Here is a 23,425-nt window from a genome sequence, read left to right as displayed (position 1 = left end):
ATTAATTGCTAAAGAGTATCGGCCCATTTATGAAGGCCCATTCTCAAAAGCCCATCTTTTCAAAACTACTGCAACAATTTGACTGCTTCAAGTCAACCCACTGGTCAACGTCGGTCAAACGATATGTCGATATCTATGACTTGTTTGGTGGATTTTGTCGTTGAAAGGGATCTAGTTAAGTGGATTAGATTTCATCGTTCACATCGACGTGTTGTTGTAGTCTGTGATGAAGTATAAACAAAATTATAGATCAATGTATTATTTATCTTAAATTCGATCACGTGAAATATTTTAAGAACCAAATCTATCATCAATGCAAGATATGGCAACCATCACAAGGTTTTAATGGGCTTCCAACCTCCAACCACCTGCAAATCCCGAGCTCTCTGCCTGCCTGCCTTTTACCAAGCTCACGCCTTTAACCGCCCTCGCGCATCCTCATCTCCCCAACTGCAGCGAACCAGGCTCAAGGTGGGATCTTGGCGATCTCGATCGGAGAATTAATCATCTCTCCTTCCCCCCAGTACCTTTTGGCCGCGCGTTTGAAGGCGTTCAACCACCTCATCGTCCTCTTCCACCAACCAGCCAGCAATGCGCGGCTCCAGGTTAGGTCTTTAGGTTGACGTCGGTTGCTTTGGAGGCTCCGATGCCAAAGTCGCTACCTTTATTTATTATTAGTCGGGGGCCGATGAGAAGTTCTACGCCTGACGGCGATACCGAAGCTGCATCCCTGATTTATTCGTGCTGTCGCCGCATCTGATTTGGTAGGAAGCGGATAGGGTTGGGCGATTGAGGCGATTTCTTGCCTGATTCGCAGCTGGTTAATTGTTCTTTTGCTTCCCCCTCTTTTGGCCGCGGAGATCTGCAGTTGGTTAATATTTGAGGCTTTCGAGCTCTAGGGTTTAGGACGAGGCATACAGATTGCTTCTTCAAGCTCCCCAATTTCTCTACATCGAAGGTATATGCTCGTTTATTTCTTAGCTCTTGCTTTACAGGTATTTGAGGCTTTGAGAGAAAATGGTCGGCGGTGTGGAACGAGTCCACAATCATGTCCACTCCAATGGATCTCTTGCCCACTCCAATGGCGCGGAAGAAAGGCTCGACGAGCTCCGCCGCATTCTCAGCAAGTCCGACGGCGATCTCCTAAAGATTGTCAGCGTCGGCGCCGGAGCTTGGGGCAGTGTGTTTGCTGCTCTTCTGCAAGATGCCTACAGCCATCTCCGTGACAAGGTTCAGATCAGGATATGGAGGCGGCCAGGTCGGTCGGTCGACCGGGCCACAGCTGAGCATCTGTTTGAGGTCATCAATTCAAGGGAGGACGTCCTGCGCCGGTTGATCAGGAGATGCGCCTACTTGAAGTATGTCGAGGCTCGGCTCGGCGACCGGATTCTGTATGCAGATGAGATATTGAAGGATGGCTTCTGCTTGAACATGATTGATACTCCACTTTGTCCCTTGAAGGTTGTCACCAACCTGCAGGAAGCAGTGTGGGATGCTGATATTGTGGTGAATGGCTTGCCATCTACAGAAACAAGGGAGGTGTTTGAGGAGATCAGTAGGTATTGGAAGGAAAGGATCAGTGTTCCAATTATCATCTCTCTCGCGAAGGGTATCGAGGCGGCTTTAGATCCCATCCCACATATCATAACACCTACTCAGATGATCAAGTCTGCAAGTAAATTTCTCTACTCATTCTTATCTGCTAATATGTTGTATGAGTCTCCACAATTTGTGTGAAGGTTGAAGCTTTCGCGAACCAAAAGTAGTTCATTGTTTTTACAGCATGAATTACAAGATAGTACTTGTTCTCTTCTGATCATAAATTCTGTGGTTTGGTGTGAAACTACAGCTGGAGTTCCGATCGATAACATCCTTTATCTAGGAGGACCTAACATTGCATCAGAGATATACAATAAGGAGTATGCTAATGCACGGATCTGCGGGGCAGAGAAGTGGAGAAAGCCTCTTGCCAAGTTCTTAAGGCAGCCTCATTTTATTGTGTGGGATAACAGTGATCTGATCACTCATGAAGTGATGGGTGGATTGAAGAATGTTTATGCCATCGGCGCTGGTAAGTTTTTTTCTCTCTTACCGAATGAACCTTGTTGTACCGAATGAACCTTGTTGTATCGCTCGATTCAGCACATTTTATTTCCACAAAGAAAACAAGTACATGTTCATTGTTATATGCTCAACTAGAAGTAAGCTTCATTGTTATTATCCACAAAGAAAACAAGTACATGTTGATATACTTTTTAACAAATCGAAATTTCCCACTGTGAAAGAATTCTACTTCTCTTATAATCTAGCATCCGTATGACAAACTAATTTGGAAATTATAAGCTAGTTTCTATCTGTTTGTGGTATTTACTTCTTCATAGTTGTGTGTTCTAGGCATGGTAGCAGCCCTGACAAATGAGAGTGCAACAAGCAAATCAGTCTACTTTGCCCACTGCACATCTGAGATGATATTTATTACTCATTTGTTAGCCGAACAGCCTGAAAAACTAGCCGGTCCTTTGTTGTCCGATACATATGTGACCCTCTTAAAGGGCCGCAATGCGTGGTACGGGCAAATGCTCGCCAAGGGAGAACTGAGTCCTGATATGGGTGACAGCATCAAAGGGAAAGGAATGATTCAGGTGTACAAAGCTGTACATTGACACCTCAAATGCTATCTATCTAACTTTTTTCTTTCTTCTCCCTCAGGGTGTTTCTGCAATCGGTGCATTTTACGAGCTACTCAGTCAGCCGAGTCTAAATGTGTTGCACCCGGAGGTGCAAACTCCAATTGCTCCGGCCGAGTTGTGTCCTATTCTCAAGACACTCTACAAGATACTTATCAGGAGGTTCTACCCTCTATGAACTATTCCATAGCCATCAAGTTTCAACATTCTGTGTAGCTTAGCATGCATTTGTTCATCAAATTCTCAGCTTTTGTTAATGTTTACTTTCCAGGGAGTCACCTGCACAGGCCATTCTTCGAGCATTAAGAGACGAAACCATGAACGATCCTCGCGAAAGGATCGAGATAGCGCAGAGTCAGGTGTTCTACAGGCCATCCTTGCTTGGTCAGCCATGATATATATATATAGCTAGAGTGCTTTTTGATCATCCAAAAACACTTGATGAGTTGCTGAAAATGTAGTCCTGTTGTTGTGTTCTTAGTACCTGTGTTTTAATTTTACTCTTTATGTTTTGAAGTTCATTTTATTTTTGAGATGTGTGGAGTTGATAATGAAATAATTGCTTTGGAAGCAACTTCGATTGATATTCAATCGCAGAGGAAATTTCTGTTCTTATTTATGTAAATTAGGGTGTTCATCAGTTCATGGCAATGTATGAAACTATCACTTTGAAATAATAATGTGTCAATTTTAGTTTGATTTTGATTCAAACTTATAAACAAACTGTTCATTTTTTTTATTATATGCATATGCAAATATAGATAAAATAGTATATTAATTAATATTATTACTGAAAAATTAATATTTTAATTACTTTTTATTTAACAATAAGTTTTAGTTATTCTATTTTCAAATCTAACCAAAACAATTTTATTTTATTTTATTTTTTTAAAACTGAAATATTTTAAATTTTCTCAATAGCCTAATATACACACAGGGTAAGCAGAGTCAGTTTATATCTTCGACTTTCAAGGTGTCATTCACGTGCAAACCACGTGTTTGGGTTGTCATTGGACCGTGCGCCAAGTGGATGGTGCACGAGCTCGTTGAGCAAAGACTTTCGCCTAGGTCAAGGTCCAGGTCTAGGAGAGGAAGCCAATCTCGTTCCACAGTCAAATCTCTCCTTCTCCACTCCGCTCCTTTCCTTTGCTCTTCCCTCGCCACTTGGATGACCCCTTCTCCAAGATCTTGGGCCCTTCTCTATGACCCATGTCCGTCCAGGATCTTTGGGCCTAAGCCCTCATGATTTTGTTCTTCTCTCCCCAAAATGCCAATGGAGATACTTTCCATTCTTTTAAAGGCATAATATTGTCCACTTTAGGCCTTTTGATTTTGTTCTTAGGCTCTCCCCAAAATGTCTCATGCCAATAATACTTTCCATCCTTTTAAACCCATGATCTTTCCCATGTGTTTTAGACATTTCATAATAGATCTTTTTTTAGACCATATATCGACAAAAACTTTATACATCGGACTGTCCTTTTTAAATAGATAGCATCTATGATTGATTTTTTAAACATGAAATCAAATTGATCCTCATAAATATTAATCTCATCTCTTATCCTCTGCTCACTAACTCTATTCTAAAATATCTTGGAATGACTCATCCCCTTGATCCATTTGTAAATAGAATAATATAACAAATCACACTTATTCCTACAAATTAGTAGTAAAATGTTTTCTCTCTATTCCTAAGATGTCATCTTAACTCTCAGTTTCTTTTTTTTTTAAATAGCAAACAATTGTATCTTGATCTCATAAACTCTTTCAAATTTCAATAGGAATATTGTTTTAACCTACATTAATAGATTATCATAAGCCCCCGAAGTATAATTAAATTGATTACGACAAAACAAAATTACAAAAATGGACAAAGATTCGAATCTCGACGAAGCTAAGATAATACATTTCTCCATCGTGACCAATTACAATTTCTCGATTTACCTCCTCACAAATAATCATGAAATCAATCGTATAAAACTGCTAGAACTGACATATTTCACTTTTTACAGAAGTTAATAGATTATCATAGACTTTATTCTGTCTTTAAACTACCTCATACCTATTCCAATTCTCTTCATCATTACACGCGAATTTGACTTTATTCTGTCTTTCCACACGAATTTTCTTATTTAGAATGATAAAAATCTTGGAATTTGGCAATCCCAAAAATGGTTGTTTCCAAGTACCACCTGTTTGCACATGAGATTAAAACAATTGACATATTCTCTGTTTTTAACTTTTAGAGTGGCACAAGAAAACACAATTCTACGTGATTGATTCAAAATCATTTTCTTCCACGATTTTGTCTACTTGGTAATATTGGAGGTTACATTTGAATGTTTTCTTAAAGAATAGAACAAATAACCTACAAGTGCATATGATTGAATCCCAATGTAAATCAACAATAAATCATAAAGAAAAATAGAACAAATAACCCACAAGTGCATATTATGTTCACTACTAATTGAATAATTTAGCAATCAGGAAGACGAAGGCTATAAACCCCGAAAGTATAAAGTCCAGTGATCAAAACATTCATGATAGCTGCTCAAAATCCATTTAGCTTCATATTACCTGAATACCCAACTAAGTTAGAAACAATGCAGCTTATCTCTGGCTCTCCCTTCGCCTAACATAACGAGTTCTGTCATTGTATCTGGGTCTGTCTCTGTCATTTCTATGCGTGGTTGCCGCATCGATCTTCCTCTGCCTATCCGGAGGCCTTTGCACAATTTCTCCATTCACGAATAGTTCAGCTGCAGGTAGCAAAATGGTTGAATATTACCAGTTGCAATACATGAATGATTCAGTTTGTTCAGTCACTTAGTCTACTGCTGCTATCCGTTGCAATACTTGAATGATTCATTTCACTGTTACCAGTTTCAGTACTTGGATGATTCGAGTTGTGGATGATAAAAGAGCAGTGCGCATCATGTGGATGACTCAACTTCAAGCAGTAAGATCATCAATTTAACTATGAACAAACATCAAGAGAACAAAGAACAAAGAAAAGGAACTATGTCTCTTTCTAATGGAGGTATCTTTTGATAATACCAACTGCAATCACAAGGCTTTTCAGAAAAGATGCTATCATGACTCATGTTACTTCAAAAGCTATGGCGTCTCCTACTTTTGTACCAAGTAAGCTTTTAAAGGCCATGCTTAAAGCCAATGATAAACATCCAAGTTTGCTAGTAAATGCCATAAATTGACTAGGTGTTCACCAATTGTACAAGTAAACTGGTATATTCATTTTTTTTCTGAGTCGTGTATACTTGACAGTAAACCAACTAGGTGCTGACCAATTGTACACGCAAACTAGGTGCTTTTGAAGTTCATTAAAACTTTACCTCCATAATCCTTGTTCTCAGCATCAACATATGAATCTGGAAGCACAAACACAACGCCAGGAATACCTGCCACACGCAAATAACAGACTTTTTAAGATACAAAAGATGCCAAAACTGCTGCACAAACTCGACACGTGACGAGAGATTAATACTCAGTTTGAACTTCTAGCAAACAAACATACAGCTTCTAACATGTATAGGCATACAGAAAGTTTGAATTTTCAGAATCGACAAGGCATTGTGTTGTTCTGTGCAAGGTGGAACAGGCTACTATATTTTTGGTCAATCGCACACAGACTATTTACTTGAGACAGAGCAAACATGTTTCCATCTTAAATCAAATTAGTTATCAGAGAAGAATAATTAAGCTAAATTTTTTTCTATAAAAAAAAAAACAAAAACAAAAAAAAGGAAGGAAAAGAGATGTTAGCTCAACGTAGAACTATGATGATTGCAAACCTTCAAGCTTGTTGGATGTCTCCTCGTCAATTTCACATCCAAATCCAAAGTATCGCTCACATGACACATTGTAAATCTTTTTCTTTGCTTCCTCCTCGCTAACTCAAAAAAACAAAGGCAAATGCAAAGGTTACAATTAGATTTTCCATTGCAATATATAAGCAACAAAGGATACAAGAAAGAAATCAATGCTGAGTTTACTTGGATACAATAGGAGTCGAGAGAAAATAAATGAAATAAACTAATTAATTCTCTTTTTTATTTGGAAATACGATCATTAATTTCTCTCTTTTTGGTTTACGTTCAAATTGAAGGGAATGAAGTGTATGCACCTAAGAAACACAAATAAGTAATATTATGTCTTTCCTTTTCATTCCAAATGTCAAACTAGATGAATGGAAGAGAATTATCGGATAAAAGACAACGCAATGCACAAAACTCCCATCAATGCAGAGTCTTGAGGAAGGATTGGACCACATTAGATCTATTGTACACAACCTTATCTACATTGCAAGAGGTTATTTTCACAACTCGAATCAATGACCATAAGATCACAAATTTTACCATTGTGCCAAGACTCCCTTCAAGAGAATGGATAAATGCAAAATTATACTTTTCTTTGTTAAATGATGAGGATGGATCACCGTTTGTTTTATAATCCACAAATCGCTTTTTATATCCACAATTATTAGCGGATGAGTTACAAAGTATGGACGTTAAAAATTTATCTTCTCAAATATTTGTCTTCCTATTCAGTTGCCAAGAAATAAGAGATAGAGGAACCATCCTTAGACTTATATCTGTTACTCTAAATCCATTCAACTTATCCTATCAAGGGAACATGCCTTTAAATTACATCTTCCTCCTACTTCATTTTTTATCCAAAAATTTCAACAGTTCGACAAGTTAGAACAAACATAATTTAGCAACAGTAGCTAATTTTTTATTTTTAATTTAAGAAAAAAAACAAGCAATCAAACAAGAAACAAAGAAAGGCACAACCAGTACCTGCCGAGGACCTTGGCTAGGGTTTGAACGTAGCAATCGATCATCTGCTGTTTGGATGCCCCCTCGCCTCCAGGCTTATCCATAACGATGAGCCAATGCTCATAGTCACACCCCGGGAACAGAGGCGCCATTTCCGTCGGTGGTCTGTCGCTAAACCCTGAACCGCCGCGGGATCCAGAGTTCAGAGGCGAGTAACCCGAGTCGCCAGGCCTCCGGGCCATGCACCTAATCGCGCCGATGCGGAAAGCCACCCCGAATCCAGGAAGACTATGCATCGTGGGCAGCCGGCGGACGGAGCGGGCGCGGACGAAAGGGCGCGCGGAGATGCACGCCGCGGAGCGCAAGTGGAGAAAGCGCTTGGGAAGCAGGGAGACCGTTGGGTGCTGCACTGCGAGGAGGGAGGAGAAGATTGCCCGGGTGGAGGCCATTAGAGCGGCGGCGGAGAAGCAACTGGACAGTGAGCGAGAGCGAGAGAGAGGAGACATCGAGGGCATGGGGCACCGCCATATATCGTGCAACAGTGTGAGACCGTACCGTTACATACGATATTTCTCGGCGTTACATGGTTACGTTACGGTATATGCCGGGCACATATAAGAGGAGCCTGACCGTTTTAAATCAAAAGCCAGCGTTCAGCTAAAAGAGGAGGCAGAAAAGGACTACAAGAAGGTTGCTGATAGGATGAGCCAACATGCACAAAGAAATTATCCTTTCTTTGTTTGTCATAATTTGAATACTGTGTCATAGAAAAATAATACAATTGCCATTATATTCCCACAAATCAAAATTATCATATAACCTGTCCGACATACAGAAAATACAATAACCAATTTTTTAGCTGATGTTGCTAGTCGTGTTGGTAAAAAAATGCGAGGAGACCTCAAATGCTTAGGCCATTTAGAACAACTCTCTCAGCTTTGCGTCAGAGAGTATAGATCTATTGATGGTAAGTTACAGGGTAACCCGACTGTCCAAGAATGATATGAATTCACCAGTAAACCGAAATGCAATTGAATTCAATTTAGGGATTTACCAACACTTCAGAACTTCCTTTCTCACTACTGAGTCTGAGTCTGCTTTGCATACCACAGTTTCTTTTGGCATATCAACAATTTCTCCTTCTCCAGGTTGTATTCTGTGTTGTGTTTCTTACAGTCCCATCTCATTCCTTTGGAAATGGTAGCTATGGAATCTAGAAAATAAGTCGATTCACGTATTATTGTATATCCACCAGGACGCAGGATACGGTCCATCTCAAGCAGCAGATATTTCATCTCGCATCTGCAGAAAAGGTTAACAAAAATCAGGACAAATAGTTTGGACTCAGCTATGAGTAGATAAGTGTTTAGAATGTTTAAATACCAGTAAATCAACTAAATAGATAAAATTTGTAGAGTTTGTTTTATCAAGAGTTCAATTTATAGTATCTTTTTGATAATTGTCATTAGCTAAAAATTTTAAAAACAAACCATTAAAAATTTATGAAATAATAATAACATCCAGTCGTTGTAGTATAGTGGTGAGTATTCCCGCCTGTCACGCGGGTGACCCGGGTTCGATCCCCGGCAACGGCGGACTATCTTTTTGCTAATTGTCATTAGCTAAAAATTTTAAAAACAAACCATTAAAAATTTATGTAATAATAATACGGGTTCGATCCCCGGTATCCGGTCAAACCATTAAAAATTTATGTTATAGTTATAGTATAGTGGTGAGTATTCCTGACTGTAATAATAAATTTATGTAATAATAATAATAAATTTAAAGTTAATTTATATTAACTATAAAATTTATTGACCGTACTTGAATATACCACACTATTCTTAGTACTAAACTTGAAGAAAAAATAACACTTAAAAAAGAATCAACACTTTTACCTGTGGCTTTCAGCAGTAAATAGACCATCAAGATGCAAGAGGTCATATGTTCGAGGATAGGTTGAGAATGGCTCGCACCTGAAAGAAAATATTCAAAAGAACATTATGATTGCGTGGTTCATTCAATGTACATGGTGATACATTGACACTTTTTAAAACCAAAATTAGATTTGATAATAAGAACATATACATATGTCAAGGTAAGTGATAATTCATATACGATAATTACTTACCAATCATGATAGACACCAATTAGTCCCCTGTCATAGACCACACCAAGAGAGTTTGTGCCATAAGAAGAGACGACGTTCATGACCCATAGGGGTGAAGTAATAAGCGCTGCCGCAAAACCCCCATAGACTGTATTCATATCCATAACATTGCGAATTTTATCACTTCCAAGAGCAGGGAGCAATGTATTGTAGTGCTTTACCCTGATTTTCCATTGAGTGTCATCATGCTTGAACCCTCCAGAACCCCCACTGGGGACCATAGAAGTTCTTTCTGGAGCTACATTCAAGCGACTTGGCCATTTTGGTGTAGTTGTCAGCCCCAACTTCTTGTAATTTTGGCTTGGAATTGTCAAACATGCGCGGAGTGGAGTGTACCATGCCGAATCTGGATCCACACTGTCATCACATTTTGGTGGAAAAGAAGATGCCGTGAGCTTATCATAACAACTGTTATCAGTAGACTTCTGCCAGACAGCAATATCATCCTTCTTATTGTATAGTTTGAAACACATGCTTGTTAGCAATTTCTTCAATTTGTCAAACTCTCCTTTCTGTTCTTCTATTGTAGTGTTCCACCCTCGCCACCTGTTTTCATAGTTTATGGGTGGTCCAGAGAGCACCCAGAAGCCACCAGGTCGGAGAATTCGGTGTATTTCTAGAAGGTATATGCCATCTGAATACACAAAACAAGAAAGAGCTTAACTCGAAAATGCTTACATTACAATAGACGATCAGATAATAGAGTACTAAAAGAAAATTCTGGAACCTTAACTTCTCAACTACTGGCAAAGTAAAAGAAGCATATTAGGAAAGTAAAGTAGAATTACTGCAGAAATTGAAGTTAAGCCAGAATATCAGTGACAATTGTTAGTTTGGTAGAATGAGATTGTTTTGTTTAGCAGATGTTCAAGAAAGAGTTGAAAGTGAAATGATTAGAAAACCAGTGAGCCATGAAATAAAACACTCACATTCAAATAATAATAAAAAAAAGAGGTGTAACAGATGACCAGAATCATTCTGATTTCAGTGGCAAGAAAAATACCAAATTCTGTCCATGGAATCAGACATCTAGAGCAGTGGGCCATGTCAAATGAATTAGATGGAAAAGGAAGACGCTGAGTAGAAATGATTCCTAAAATCGCTGGAATTCCACGTTCGAGTGCAAACTGCACTTGAGCTTCATGGTTATCTCTAGGTGCAAGAGAAACAGTTAGAAGACCACGGTCCAACAAATCACCTCCCCAGCTTGCAACCTGTCATAGAAAAAAAATCAAGACAGTAAGGTAAAAAGAACTATTGATTAATTTCTTTATTTTTCTGAATAAAATATTAACTTATTTTTTGGTACAAAAGGAATAAAGTACAATTTATGAGGGATTCTACTGTTGCAGTAGTGTAGTAAATAGACACATACGAAATTCTCAGTAGAAATAATAGACATTTCAGTAAATGATCAAACACTAGCTAACACCTTCAAAATGGAAAAGCTTAATGGAATTTTTTTTTTGATATCTAACGTATTTTATTTTTCCTGTGTTAATAAATTTGTGGTGAAAGATAATTCTATATATCTACTAGGCCATACCAAAAAGATGGTAAAATTACACAGAAACACTTCAAAATCCACCTAGAATTTCATGGATGTCATATATTGCTAAAAGAATACATTTCAAGGAAAGATATGTTGCAGTTAAATGAACAAGGATAAGATTTCACTGTATTGTAAGTTGACACTCACCCCGCAACCAGTATCAATTGCTGTTCGAACAGTTCCATCCTTCATTCCAGGAATTAGGTTCTGCATCAGGTCAACATATGCACTAACCCCATTGGGAAACATGGTACCTCCACCTGGAAAGAAGAACTTGTCGCCTTCTTTTCTAAGCCAATGCTGATTAGCCTTCTGATTGTTAATCCAGTCATAGGGAACATTTCTAAACAACACGAGAATAAGAACATCGTAAAAGGGAACACTAAAACATTTCCATTCATCTGTGCAGAAATTGACAGATTCTTGTCGAATGGAATGAACAATATAAACAGATATTAACGAATTATAGTAATATTACCTATACCAGCATTGGTCCTTGCTCTTTGGCCATCTGATAGGTGGTTTGTATCCACTGGGAGGAGGAACTAAGCATTCTTTCCTCTCAGTCATTGGTGGGCAATGACGCTCCATAAAGCTAAGCCTATAGTTTCCATACTTTCTCCATCTCTACAACCACAAAAATGATGCTTATTTAATACTTAAGAATTCAGGAGAGTTGATGGTAATCAACGACCTAAGAAAATGAGAAAACCAGATGGTCCAAATCATCTCAAATGTCATTTTTCCAGCTGAGTGGTGCAGATCAACAAATCAAGATTCATCTAAGAAATCTATAACTTAGTATATTAAGAGAATATACAAGTTCTCCAACAGAAACATAAGCCCAATGCTTCTTTCCTATGTCAAAATTTTAGAAATTAACCAAAAGTTTGGTTTCAAAAATTTTTAAAAAAAACTGAAAAGTTATATGCATGTTATATACGTAGCAGGGATTGGACAAGGATAAGCTCTAGAGGAAGAGTCGGAACCATAAAGCCCTGTATCACACAAAAAAAAATTTGCAAGGCCATAATTCTCTACAGATCAAAGGCAAGCAAGTGGAAATAATACTTCTGCCGGATCAAGTAGGGAATACAGAAATCACTTAGGCCAAGAGAGATGAAAACCTAAAATATGCTGACAAACAAGTGCGTGGACATAACTCAGAAGCAAAGTAGTTATGGTCCCTCTGATAAGGATTAAAAATCACAGTCAGAAATATCAGACATCACACAGGTTGGAGCTGACATTATCATACAATTAGATATACAAGAGTCAACTACCACTTTTTGAAAATGATTTTTTTAAAAAAATTATATACAGAAAGGTTTAATTGTGCAATAAGCCAGTAACCCTGTTGACATAGAGGAAGATGCCAATTTGGACATCAAAAATGGCCAAATGTAGTTGGTTCTTGTCTCTAATTGAACATGAAGTATTTACCACTAGCTTAAATCTTGCTGTATTAAATGAAAGATGATGAATGGAGATAAAAAGGGAAGTATCCCACTAGAAATTTGCTATTTTAAAAGGGAATCCCATGGCAGATCTAAGAAAAGATTCGAGTCACATACCTTAGGTAGAATTGATCTTATTTTATCATTTTATTTCTATTAAGGATCTAAAATATCTATATATCCTTGACCCTTACCTGCATCTTATTTTAATAGAGCAACAGGAAGAAGAAGCCACGTTACCTTAGGGTCAGTGCACGGAGTATAATCTTGGTAATCAATGCTACACACCGGAAAATCAATAGATTTCACTTGAAGAGGAGTCAATCCAGTTTCTTTCCTGGATTGTGCTGATGGTCTTGCATCCGTCTTCACGATTATGTTATTTTCTGACCGATAGAAGCCTCCAAGATAGAAGGAAAATCCACATAGAATTAAAACCAGTATGGTCGTGGGGACAAGCCTATATCTTTTGTCCCCTGGCTTTGGATCTTTCTTCTTCATTTTGATTCAGAATTGAAAGGGCTACAACAAAATAAGGTAAACAAAACTAATTTAGTCAGACACCAGAACCAAAATCATAACATACTCGATGCATAACACAGTAAGCTTGTAGTGAAACAATTTTATCATTAAAAAAATAGCGTGTAAAAAAACAAATTCTATCGGATATGTTTCAGAACCTACATATAAATACGATCCCCTTTCGTACAACTATGATCTCCTCAAGTTTTAGGACTCTCATTCGTTTTTTTTTTACCGAACTAAGTATCGAGAGCGCAGAGATCCAAAAGTATCGAGAGTGCAGAGATCCATTCTCTCCTCTAGGAGAGAGATAGAATCCCGGTTCCTAAACAGAGTAAGGGAGCTCAGTTTGACATACAGAAAACAAAATCACAGAAGCGGCAGGTAGAGTGTAAGCACCACCTAACGATCCATTCCCTCCCATAGAAGAGATCAAAGCCCTAGTCTCGAAACAGAGAGAACGAGCTCAAATTAATCTCCAAGAACAGATTTGAAGAAAACAACTCGATATATCAGAGAGAAAACAAAAAACAAGAGGCGGAAGCGGGGGGAGCGTAATCACTTAGAGATCCATACTCTCCCATACGTGAAAGATCAGAACCATAGTTCAAAAACAGAGACACCCAGCTCAGATCGACCTCCATGAAGAAATTTGAAGAAAACAAGCCGACACATTGCAGCAAAAACAAGATCACAGATGCAACGGGGAGAGAGTCGAATCACCTGGAGAGAATGATCTGATCTCCCGCTCGCTGCCAAGGATCGGAGCACCGACACCGATCCCAGATCGGCAGCCCCGCGACGCGCCTCTCTCCTCTTCTTCCGCTTCTTTTCAAAAGCGCCTTCGCTTTCCTCACTTCCGCGAAAGCCACAGCCCTATAAATAGCTGCCAGCCTCTCCCAGCCAAGAAGTCCACCCTGGTCGGCGTCACGCCCCCTCTTTTCCTTTTTCTTTTCCATTATTTTTTATAAAAACAAAACAAATAAATTTCTCTCACTTCTATTCTCGTAAAATTTGAAATAATAATAATAACAATAATATAAATATTATTTTTATTATTTTAGATTAGCGTGTGGGCCCACCGAAATTGGTCGATAATTAAAGAGCACAGTCCATCTGAATCATGGACAAAACGGTGCACAATTTTCCACGTGAAGACGCAACCTAACCCTAATGTGTCGGTCAGGAACCGAATGTGTCGGTCGGGTTCAAATGGAACCCACCCTAATCCACTATTTAGTTGACTACTAGCGATCAGTGGAAGTATGCCAACTTAGTTTCAAAATCAACGGCTGGCAAGTAACTTGTAAATATTTCAACTATCATGTATGCAATTGCATATCCGCACTCCAATAACTTGGTTTTTTTAATTAGATTTAGAAATTAAAATGGATTTTAAATTTTAGTATTTAAAAATGAATTAGTTTGATTTTACATAAATTTTAAAATAAAAAATTGGTTTATATATTAGATAAACAATTTATTTTCTCAATTTATCTATTGAATAAATTCAGAATATAATTTTATTTATTAGTATGCAAACGAGAAACTTTTTATTATAATAAAAATAAATTACCAGTTTTTTATTTTGATCCATTTAAAAATTATTAAGCATCGCCGGTGGGTTTGTGGACCATGCAGGGACGAAAATATTTAATATTTAGACCCTTTATTTTTTATAATTAATATTTGCATCGGCGTATCTGTGATTGGCGATCGTTACCAGCTACTTCGATGGTCACTTGGTACCAACCTCGTGGGCCCAATCAGAGGATCCAATGTAATTTAAGAAAAACTTTAGGTCTAAACTTCAAAATTCACTGTGTTTTTTTTTACTTTTAAACACTTTCCAGAGTTTTACAGTAAACAATATACCCTTTAGAGCTTAGGACATTGATGAACAAATTTAGTTGTGGATAAGAGTTTATTTATTATTGTTCAATATATATATAAATTAATTAATTATATAAACTTTGAATAATTCATTAAATTAAATAAATAAATTTAAACATACTTGTTTAGCTTGTCAATATTTATGAAAAAAATTTGTGACCTATTTGTGAATAATATTGATCAATAAAATTCTCATCAATAATATGATAAATAAATAAAATTTTAAAATGAACAAATAAATTTATATTATTAAGTTTAATAATCAATTAAATAAATTTTAAATTATAAAATATTTAAATAATCAAATAAGTTTGAACTTAAAACTTGATAACATCTAAACAAATCAAAGTTAAATAAAGCTTGAACCAAACTCAAATTTGTAAAAAAAAAAAATTCAAACCAAACTTACACAACCATTTGAACGAGTTGGTTCATTTTAAGTTTAACTCAGTTTAATTCGTTTATTTTATTAAATAAGCTTACACATCGTAAAATTTAAACTTGAATCTTTTACAACCTTATTTAAAACTCCCACCATTTCCATTTTATGTTTTAACTATCAATATTATTGTGAATATCATGTCAAGTATACCATACATTTCCTACATTATTTATTTTCCTTAAGGCAATTTAGTAATTTACAAAAAATAAAATAAAAAGGTAATTTTTATATAAATAAATGGGGCAAAAATATTATTTCCAAATTATCAAAAGAACGTCATATATATTTTAATTATTTGATCAAAAAGTGTACTTCAATTCACTTTTCATTCATGTATATTTATTTAAATATTCTTCATTATTATTCTATATTATTCAACATTATTGTCTCTCATCTAATTTTCACATTAGAATAGTTATAATTTCATAGTTACTACAGTACGATTCAATTCACTGTTGTGTAACTAAGTAAATCATAACTATAATAGCTCTTCTTAACTACCATAATTATTCTTAATTACTATAACTATTTTAATTATAGTAGTTATAGTTTATAATTATTATAATTGTAATAACTACCAAATTATAATTTTTTAACCAGTATAAATCATAGGATACCAGAGGGTATCTGTGTCATTTCTTAGGGGTCAATGGGAGTGAGATATTTTTTTAATAAAAAATTAAAATGGAACGTTCATTTGGAAAGAAAATGGCACGTACTTTTAATTTTTGCTAAATTAATAAATAAAACTTTCACAATCATCATCAATTATCAATTATCGTGCCGACAGGTAAAAGTTAGATCAAACTCGACTAATTCTACGAATAATTTGTACTCAATAAAAATAAATAAATAAATAAATTTAGAAAAAATAATTTTTGTACGGAATTAGCTAATCATTCATTTAGGAATTAGGGGGAATTGGAGGCCTTTAATATGATGTTACTCGCCAACGGTCGACTTTTTTAATAATCAATTAGCGGCGATCCGTATGGAGGCCGTCATGTGCTGCCATGTGACCGCGACATGGCTTGTTTTCTACACATGATCATGACATGACATGATGGCCAATCGAACCCAACTAATTATCCTTGAAATATCCATTTTTTTAATTCTTATTTACGAATTATCCTGAAAAAAAAAAAATCAGTCAGTCTCATTCTTTCCCTCTCATTCCGTATATTTAAATTTAAAAAAAATAGTTTTTTTATTTTTTTAATATTAATTTTCTGGCCTAGAACTAGATAAACGGGCCAACTAGGCTCAGTTGTGAGCCTTTTCGGCCCATTTTATGCATCCGGCCCGGTCTCTCCGATTTGGAGGCGTCCGTACGAACATTTGGACCAATGTTTTCCTCGTCCCCGATTGGCCTACGACGAGGGCCCCGCATCTGGGTAAGATTTTAAGAAACTAGACAGGAATCGTTTGAGAATTCAAATGCTAGTACAAGTATGACCGTCCGATCTTACTCGACCACATCGTCGCCGTTGATTCAAATTTCAAAAATTACTCGACCGTTATGTTCAGTCCCTTTCCGCCCGTTCCTTTATTAATTAATTTCCTCTGTCGTCGTCTCCATTCTCCACTTCCCTTTTCGATCTCCTTCGACACAATCTCTGTGTCCGCCATGGCCGCCGCCACGAAGCTTCCCCTCCAATCCAGCACCTTGCACAACTCTGCGGGAGGGGTCGCTCCTGCCCTCGCCCCGGCGCCGTCCGCTGCCGCTGGCAAGAAGACCATCGAGCAGATTTACCAGAAGAAGACGCAGCTGGAGCACATCCTCCTCCGCCCCGATACCTACATCGGATCGGTCGAGAAGCACACCCAGAGCCTCTGGGTTTACGAGGATGGCGAGATGGTCAACCGCCCCGTCAGCTACGTCCCCGGCCTCTACAAGATCTTCGATGAGATCCTCGTCAATGCCGCCGACAACAAGCAGCGAGACCCCTCCATGGACGCCGTCAAGGTGGTGATCGACGTCGAGGCCAACCTCATCAGCATCTATAACAACGGAGACGGCGTGCCAGTTGAGATCCACCAGGAGGAGAAGGTCTACGTGCCGGAGTTGATCTTTGGCCATCTCCTAACCAGCAGTAACTACGACGATAACGTTAAGAAGACGACGGGAGGGAGGAACGGGTACGGCGCAAAACTCACTAACATCTTTTCCACGGAGTTCATCATCGAGACCGCTGACGGGCGGAGACAGAAGAAGTACAAGCAGGTACTCACGATTTGCCTTGATCTCACCCTATTCGTCTTGATTTCGTGTTCCAAATGCTGGCCGATTGTGTTAGTCAAATTGGATTAGGGTTTCCATCAAATCTTAGTTTAAATCTACTGTTCACACTAGACATCTTGCTTTGATATTCGAAAGTGGGAACTTGGTTTATCTTTTCAATATTTTTACAGATATGAGTGTGGTTTTCCTCGGCTTTTCTTTTTTTTGGTTAAAGTTTTCCAGGGTCTCTGCTTGTAGGTGTTTAATGACAACATGGGTAAGAAATCTCAGCCCTCAATTACAAAGTGCAAGGAAGGAGAAAACTGGACAAAGATCACTTTTAGGCCAGATTTGGCCAAATTCAAGATGACGCACCTTGAAGAAGATGTGGTTGCTCTCATGAAGAAGAGGGTAGTCGATGTAGCTGGAAGTCTCGGTAAATCTGTCAAGGTGGAGTTGAATGGGCAACGAGTACCCGTGAAAACTTTCTCCGATTATGTAAACCTGTATCTTAAGTCCGCATCGAAAGACAAATCTGAACCACTTCCAAGGTTGGATAAGAAGAATCTGAGTTCTTAGTTCTTACCCTAATTTCAGCATTTTTAGAAATATGAAGATGACAGTTTTATGGTAAACTCTATCAGGATTGCAGAGAAGGTGAATGAAAGATGGGAAATTTGTGTCAGTCTAAGTGAAGGCCAATTCCAGCAGGTAGACAAAGTGGTTCCTTTTGATCAATATGGTATTGATCATAAACTGCTGGATTTCAATTGATGTTTTGTGTTGTTCATACAGGTCAGTTTTGTAAATGGTATTGCCACGATCAAGGGTGGAACTCACGTAGAGTATGTCACTAATCAAATCACAAATCACATAATCAGCATAGTGAACAAGAAAAACAAGAATGCTAACCTTAAAACACATAATGTGAAAAGTCATTTGTGGGTTTTTGTCAATGCGCTCATTGACAACCCAGCTTTCGATTCTCAAACCAAAGAAACCTTGACCACTCGACAAGGAAGCTTTGGGTCGAAATGTGAACTTTCACAGGATTTCCTTAAAAAAGGTTAGCTCAAGTTCTCTTAGCTGCTGCTACTTCAAAATTTTCAGATCCACTCGAAAATAATGTGATCGTTTTATGTTTTGTTGCAGTTGCTAAGTCAGGGGTTGTAAATACACTGCTCACGTGGGCTGATTTTAAGCAAAGCAAAGAATTGAAGAAAACAGATGGCGCCAAGAGGCAGAGAATTACAGGCATTCCTAAACTTGAGGATGCTAATGATGCCGGAGGAAGGAACTCGGACAAGTGCACACTGATACTGACTGAAGGAGATTCAGCCAAGGCTCTTGCTGTGAGTTTGCTTTAGCTTTACAAGGACATTTACTTACGTTCTTCCATTCCAAAGTTTTTGGAGTTTGATTCACTTCCCTGTTTTGCAACCAGATGGCAGGTGTCTCGGTAGTAGGTAGGAACTATTATGGTGTGTTTCCACTGAGGGGGAAGCTGTTGAACGTCAGAGAAGCTAACCACAAACAAATTATGGACAATGCTGAAGTCCAGAACATAAAGCAAATCCTTGGTTTGCAGCATGGGAAGGAGTATGATAGCACTAAAGGGTTGAGATATGGCCATCTAATGATAATGACAGATCAGGTTTGAGATCAGAAATGCTAGCTACATTTTCACAAGTTTGAAAGCTTTCTGTTAGAACATTTAAGAATGGTTTTCTGTCTCTTCTCCACAGGATCATGATGGTTCCCACATCAAGGGATTGCTCATTAACTTTGTCCATACATTTTGGCCTTCATTGCTGAAAGTTCCCTCTTTTATGGTTGAATTCATAACCCCACTTCTGAAGGTAAGTTTTATCTATAAGAATCTTGGATCACAAGTGATTATTGTGATTGAGTTGAAAAAAAAAAGTCTATTTGTTTATGCAGGCTACTAATAACAGAACCAAGACTGTCCTCTCATTCTACTCCATGCCTGAGTTTGAAGCGTGGAAAGAAAGTTTGGGTGGAAATTCAAATGGTTGGTCAATTAAGTACTATAAGGTTTGTCAGTTTGAAAAATATATGCACTTGGATTTTACACAGCTTTTCTCAGTGTATTGCCTGTGTAGAGATTTTCGTTCTTCATTTTATTTAACTTCTTAGGGGTTGGGCACAAGTAAATCAGAAGAAGGAAAAGAGTATTTTAAGAACATAGACAAACACAAAAAAGAGTTCCTATGGGCAGATGAGCAGGATGGTGAAGCCATTGAGTTAGCATTTAGCAAGAAAAAGATCGAGGCTAGAAAAAATTGGCTTCGCCAATTTGAGGTAACAGATAGTTGCTATTTAAAGTCTCAAATTTCTTCTCCAATGCTAACAAGTACATTTCATTCGTTGCAACAGCCAGAGAATTATCTTGATCAATCTGAAAAGTTGATCAAATACAGTGATTTCATCAACAAGGAATTAATCCTATTCTCTAGAGCAGATCTACAAAGATCAATTCCTTCTATGGTTGACGGCTTGAAACCAGGCCAAAGGAAAATTTTGTTTTGTGCTTTCAAGAGAAATTTTGTTAAGCAGGCTAAGGTATAACAAGAATTCTGAGTATTTGACTGGAAGCAGAAGTGTTTTCAATGTTGGAAGTTGCTTAATTTTTGCTTTCCTTTGTCTTACAGGTGGCCCAGTTTATTGGTTATGTCTCTGAGAACTCAGCCTACCATCACGGTGAACAGAGCCTTGCTACTACCATAATTGGCATGGCTCAAGATTTTGTGGGCAGTAACAACATAAATCTTATGCAACCTGAAGGACAGTTTGGTACGAGACACCAGGTGAGTTTTGAGAAAAGTAAATGATCTCACATTGCAAGTTATGTCATGGTTTATGACCAATTACTTTGTAATCATAGGGAGGCAAAGACCACGCCAGTGCAAGATATATTTTCACTTGCTTGGCTCCAATCACAAGGTTTTTGTTTCCGAAGGATGATGACATTCTTCTTGACTACCTAAGTGAGGATGGGCAGTTAATTGAACCTTCTTGGTAAGCATCAAAAAAAGATGCCCATCTTATCAATTTCCTTCTCGGAGGAGAGTTTCCTTAGCATTTACACACTTTAATTTTAGGTATATGCCGATCATCCCTTTGGTTTTAGTCAATGGAAGCGAAGGGATTGGCACCGGATGGAGTTCCTACATTCCTAACTACAATCCAAAAGACATTGTTGCTAATGTTAGGCGATTGTTGAACAATGAACCAATGCAGCCTCTGGATCCCTGGTACCAGGGATTCAAGGTTAGTGATAAAGCATTTAACCTCATTGTATTGATGTAGTATGTGCAGTATAATAACACAGTATCCTTTTCGAATTCTTCGATCAGGGTCGGATAGAGAAATCTGCGACAAAGGAAGCTGGTGTAACCTACACAATAACTGGTACGATTGAGGAAATCGACAGCACAACACTCAGGATAACGGAGTTACCTGTTCGTAGATGGACCCAGGATTACAAGGAATTCCTCGAGTCTATGATGACCGGCAACGATAAGATTAAGGAACCCTTCATCAAGGTAATTTTTGTTCTGAAAATTTGTATTTCTCAATCCGAGAATTCTACAAAAGAATTAAGTTAGCTCATTTCAACGTCAATTTTCCACAGGACTATCGGGAACACAACGATGATAAAACAGTGCACTTCGAAGTCACCCTGAGTGAGGAAAATATGAACATTGCGCGGCAAGAAGGGCTTGAGAAAAAGTTTAAGCTGACGACTACTATTAGCACCACCAACATGCACTTGTTCGATTCAAACTCTGTCATCAAGAAATACGATACTCCAGAGCAAAGTGAGTTTTATTCCGAGATGCTAAGATAGAATAGTTGTCATCTTAGCAGCTGCTGACTAATGAACTTTATTTGCAGTTCTCGAAGAATTTTTTAACCTGAGATTCGTATTCTACGAGAAGAGGAAGGTGAGTTTTCACTACAACTATTTCTAGCTCATCATATTCGATCTATGCTAATGATCTCTTCTTCATCATTGCCGTTCAGAAAGCGCTGTTGAACAATCTTGAGTTAGATTTGCTCAAGTTGGATAACAAAGTGAGGTTCATCCTTGGTGTAGTCAGAGATGAGATAGTAGTCAATAAGCGAAAGAGAGCAGATTTATTCCTTGAGCTGCAGCAGAAGGGGTTCACACCCTTTCCAAAGAAGACAAAAGGCATCGACGCTGCTGTTGCTGGAGCCACGGAAGAAGATGGCGAACAAGAAGAAGAAAGCCCTCAAGCAGGAAGAGGAGGAGGGGTAGTAGCTAGTGACTATGACTATTTGATGTCCATGCGCATAGATTCATTGACTGAAGAAAAAGTCCAGGAGCTTTGTGCTCAAAAAGACAAACTAGAAGCCGAGGTGGAGGAGTTAAGAAGAACGTCTCCCCAAACTTTATGGTTGAGGGAGCTTGATGCATTAGAAGAGGAGCTAGATGTAAGTGCTACCGTTTTTTTTTCTCTTAAAAATTACTACAAAAGCACAATTGTCTGTCTAACCGAGAATTCTCTGCACCTTAAATCAGAAACTCGATCGAAAAGAAGCTGAGGCAGAGGGAGCGAGGAAGGAGATGAGAATGAACCACATTGCCGGGGTTGCACCTTCTAAACAAGCAGCTAAGAAGCCAAGAAAAAACACTGCAAACAAATTATCTGTCGATGGAACAGAGACTAGTTCTACAGCTACTGATGCAGGCCAGAAGAAATCTAGAGGAGGATCCAAGAGAGCTCCTGCTAAAAAGGTCAGTTTTGTTAGTAGTCCACTCCAGCTTAGTGACTTTGCTCATCGATCTATTTCTCTTAGCAGCAAACGGTTGAAGAAAGTGACGAAGAAGAAGAGATACTTGCGTTGAAAGACCGACTTGCCGCATACAATCTTGATTCTTCCCCGGATCATGGAGGTAACCACATTCTTTTTGACACAAAGATTGATATATGAAGACTAATTGTTCTCCAATCATGCAGCAATGGAAACTGACACACTAGTAGACCAGGAAAAGCCAAAGAAGCAGCAGCCCAGCAGAAATGCTGCTGCAAAGAAGGCAACTTACGCTGTCCTATCTGACGACGAGGATGACGAACCTGAACACCACCACCTCATGCCAACCATCGACGAACACGACGACGACGACGATGATTTCAGTATCCTCGAGGAGGCCCCTAAATCAGTGAAAGGTAAAGGGAGAAAGCCTAAGAATGAAACTGCCGCTACCAGAAAGAGGGGTTCCACACAGGTTGCAAGCAAGGCTAATAGTCAGAAGCCGAACGCCAATGTGCCCCGGGTGTCGCCGGAGAAGAAGCTCAGGAAGATGAGGCCGTCTCCTTTCAACAAGAAAAGTGGAACCGTCTCAACTGGCTCCTTACCCAACATCGCAGCTGCTGCAATCGATGAAGCAGCAACAGTAACAGCAAGGACGAGATCAAAGAGAGACAACAGAACCAAAGCTGTTTATGTGGAGAGTGATTCAGAAGGAGAAGATGAGGTGGAAGATGATGCCACCGAGGATTCTGACTTCCTGGAGGATGACGAAGATTAAAATCTTGGCCCAGATTAAGCAAAAGCCTCCAAAATCTTGTAACTCTAGTTACTTGCTAGCATGAACAATTGTAGGAATATCTTATGGCTTTGTGAAAACTACTG

The 23,425-nt window shown here is 38.3% G+C and overlaps 4 protein-coding genes and 1 non-coding gene across 8 annotated transcripts; 3 read left to right on the top strand and 2 right to left on the bottom strand.

The window, feature by feature from the left end:
- The first annotated feature begins 353 nt into the window (after window positions 1-353).
- Window positions 354-3,200, top strand: LOC141831649 (putative glycerol-3-phosphate dehydrogenase [NAD(+)] 1, cytosolic). Of its 4 annotated transcripts, none has more exons than XM_074719057.1 (6): window positions 354-605; window positions 996-1,675; window positions 1,850-2,071; window positions 2,395-2,642; window positions 2,710-2,849; window positions 2,959-3,200. In XM_074719057.1, exons 2-6 carry the CDS (start codon window positions 1,018-1,020, stop codon window positions 3,080-3,082), a joined length of 1,392 nt encoding a protein of 463 aa, XP_074575158.1. In that variant the 5' UTR covers window positions 354-605; window positions 996-1,017; the 3' UTR covers window positions 3,083-3,200. The 4 variants fall into 4 exon arrangements, with proteins under 4 accessions (XP_074575158.1, XP_074575157.1, XP_074575159.1 ...); XM_074719056.1 differs by having other exon boundaries at window positions 769-1,675; XM_074719058.1 differs by lacking the exon at window positions 354-605 and adding an exon at window positions 627-912.
- A 1,851-nt stretch (window positions 3,201-5,051) lies between these two features.
- On the bottom strand, window positions 5,052-8,007 carry LOC141831489 (multiple organellar RNA editing factor 2, chloroplastic-like). The gene is made up of 4 exons (XM_074718853.1): window positions 7,508-8,007; window positions 6,500-6,597; window positions 6,041-6,106; window positions 5,052-5,446 (listed from the first exon to the last, which is right to left on the bottom strand). The coding sequence occupies exons 1-4, from the start codon at window positions 7,999-8,001 to the stop codon at window positions 5,298-5,300; spliced, it is 807 nt and encodes a 268-aa protein (XP_074574954.1). The 5' UTR covers window positions 8,002-8,007; the 3' UTR covers window positions 5,052-5,297.
- Window positions 8,008-8,199: 192 nt separating this feature from the next.
- On the bottom strand, window positions 8,200-14,024 carry LOC141831488 (putative methyltransferase PMT21). The gene is made up of 8 exons (XM_074718852.1): window positions 13,911-14,024; window positions 12,906-13,187; window positions 11,687-11,835; window positions 11,356-11,551; window positions 10,660-10,870; window positions 9,618-10,290; window positions 9,385-9,462; window positions 8,200-8,788 (listed from the first exon to the last, which is right to left on the bottom strand). The coding sequence occupies exons 2-8, from the start codon at window positions 13,164-13,166 to the stop codon at window positions 8,566-8,568; spliced, it is 1,791 nt and encodes a 596-aa protein (XP_074574953.1). The 5' UTR covers window positions 13,167-13,187; window positions 13,911-14,024; the 3' UTR covers window positions 8,200-8,565.
- TRNAD-GUC (transfer RNA aspartic acid (anticodon GUC)) lies at window positions 9,010-9,081 on the top strand. Its single transcript has one exon. It is a non-coding gene; the product is annotated as a tRNA-Asp (tRNA).
- A 3,125-nt stretch (window positions 14,025-17,149) lies between the features above and the next one.
- LOC141831786 (DNA topoisomerase 2-like) lies at window positions 17,150-23,321 on the top strand. The gene is made up of 20 exons (XM_074719190.1): window positions 17,150-17,746; window positions 18,002-18,294; window positions 18,388-18,454; window positions 18,539-18,809; window positions 18,896-19,095; window positions 19,188-19,397; window positions 19,489-19,602; window positions 19,685-19,798; window positions 19,901-20,065; window positions 20,141-20,326; window positions 20,416-20,571; window positions 20,649-20,782; window positions 20,866-21,034; window positions 21,121-21,309; window positions 21,399-21,585; window positions 21,662-21,711; window positions 21,791-22,222; window positions 22,311-22,526; window positions 22,592-22,685; window positions 22,750-23,321. Exons 1-20 carry the CDS (start codon window positions 17,150-17,152, stop codon window positions 23,319-23,321), a joined length of 4,416 nt encoding a protein of 1,471 aa, XP_074575291.1.
- The last annotated feature ends 104 nt before the right edge of the window (window positions 23,322-23,425 follow it).

Source organism: Curcuma longa, chromosome 7 (genome assembly GCF_044706935.1).
Source record: "Curcuma longa cultivar G26 ecotype Majalengka, Jawa Barat chromosome 7, ITB_CL_G26_1.1, whole genome shotgun sequence".
Lineage (NCBI taxonomy): Eukaryota > Viridiplantae > Streptophyta > Magnoliopsida > Zingiberales > Zingiberaceae > Curcuma > Curcuma longa.
Note: the sequence above shows the minus strand (reverse complement) of the source record. Positions and strands in the feature narration are given on the sequence as shown.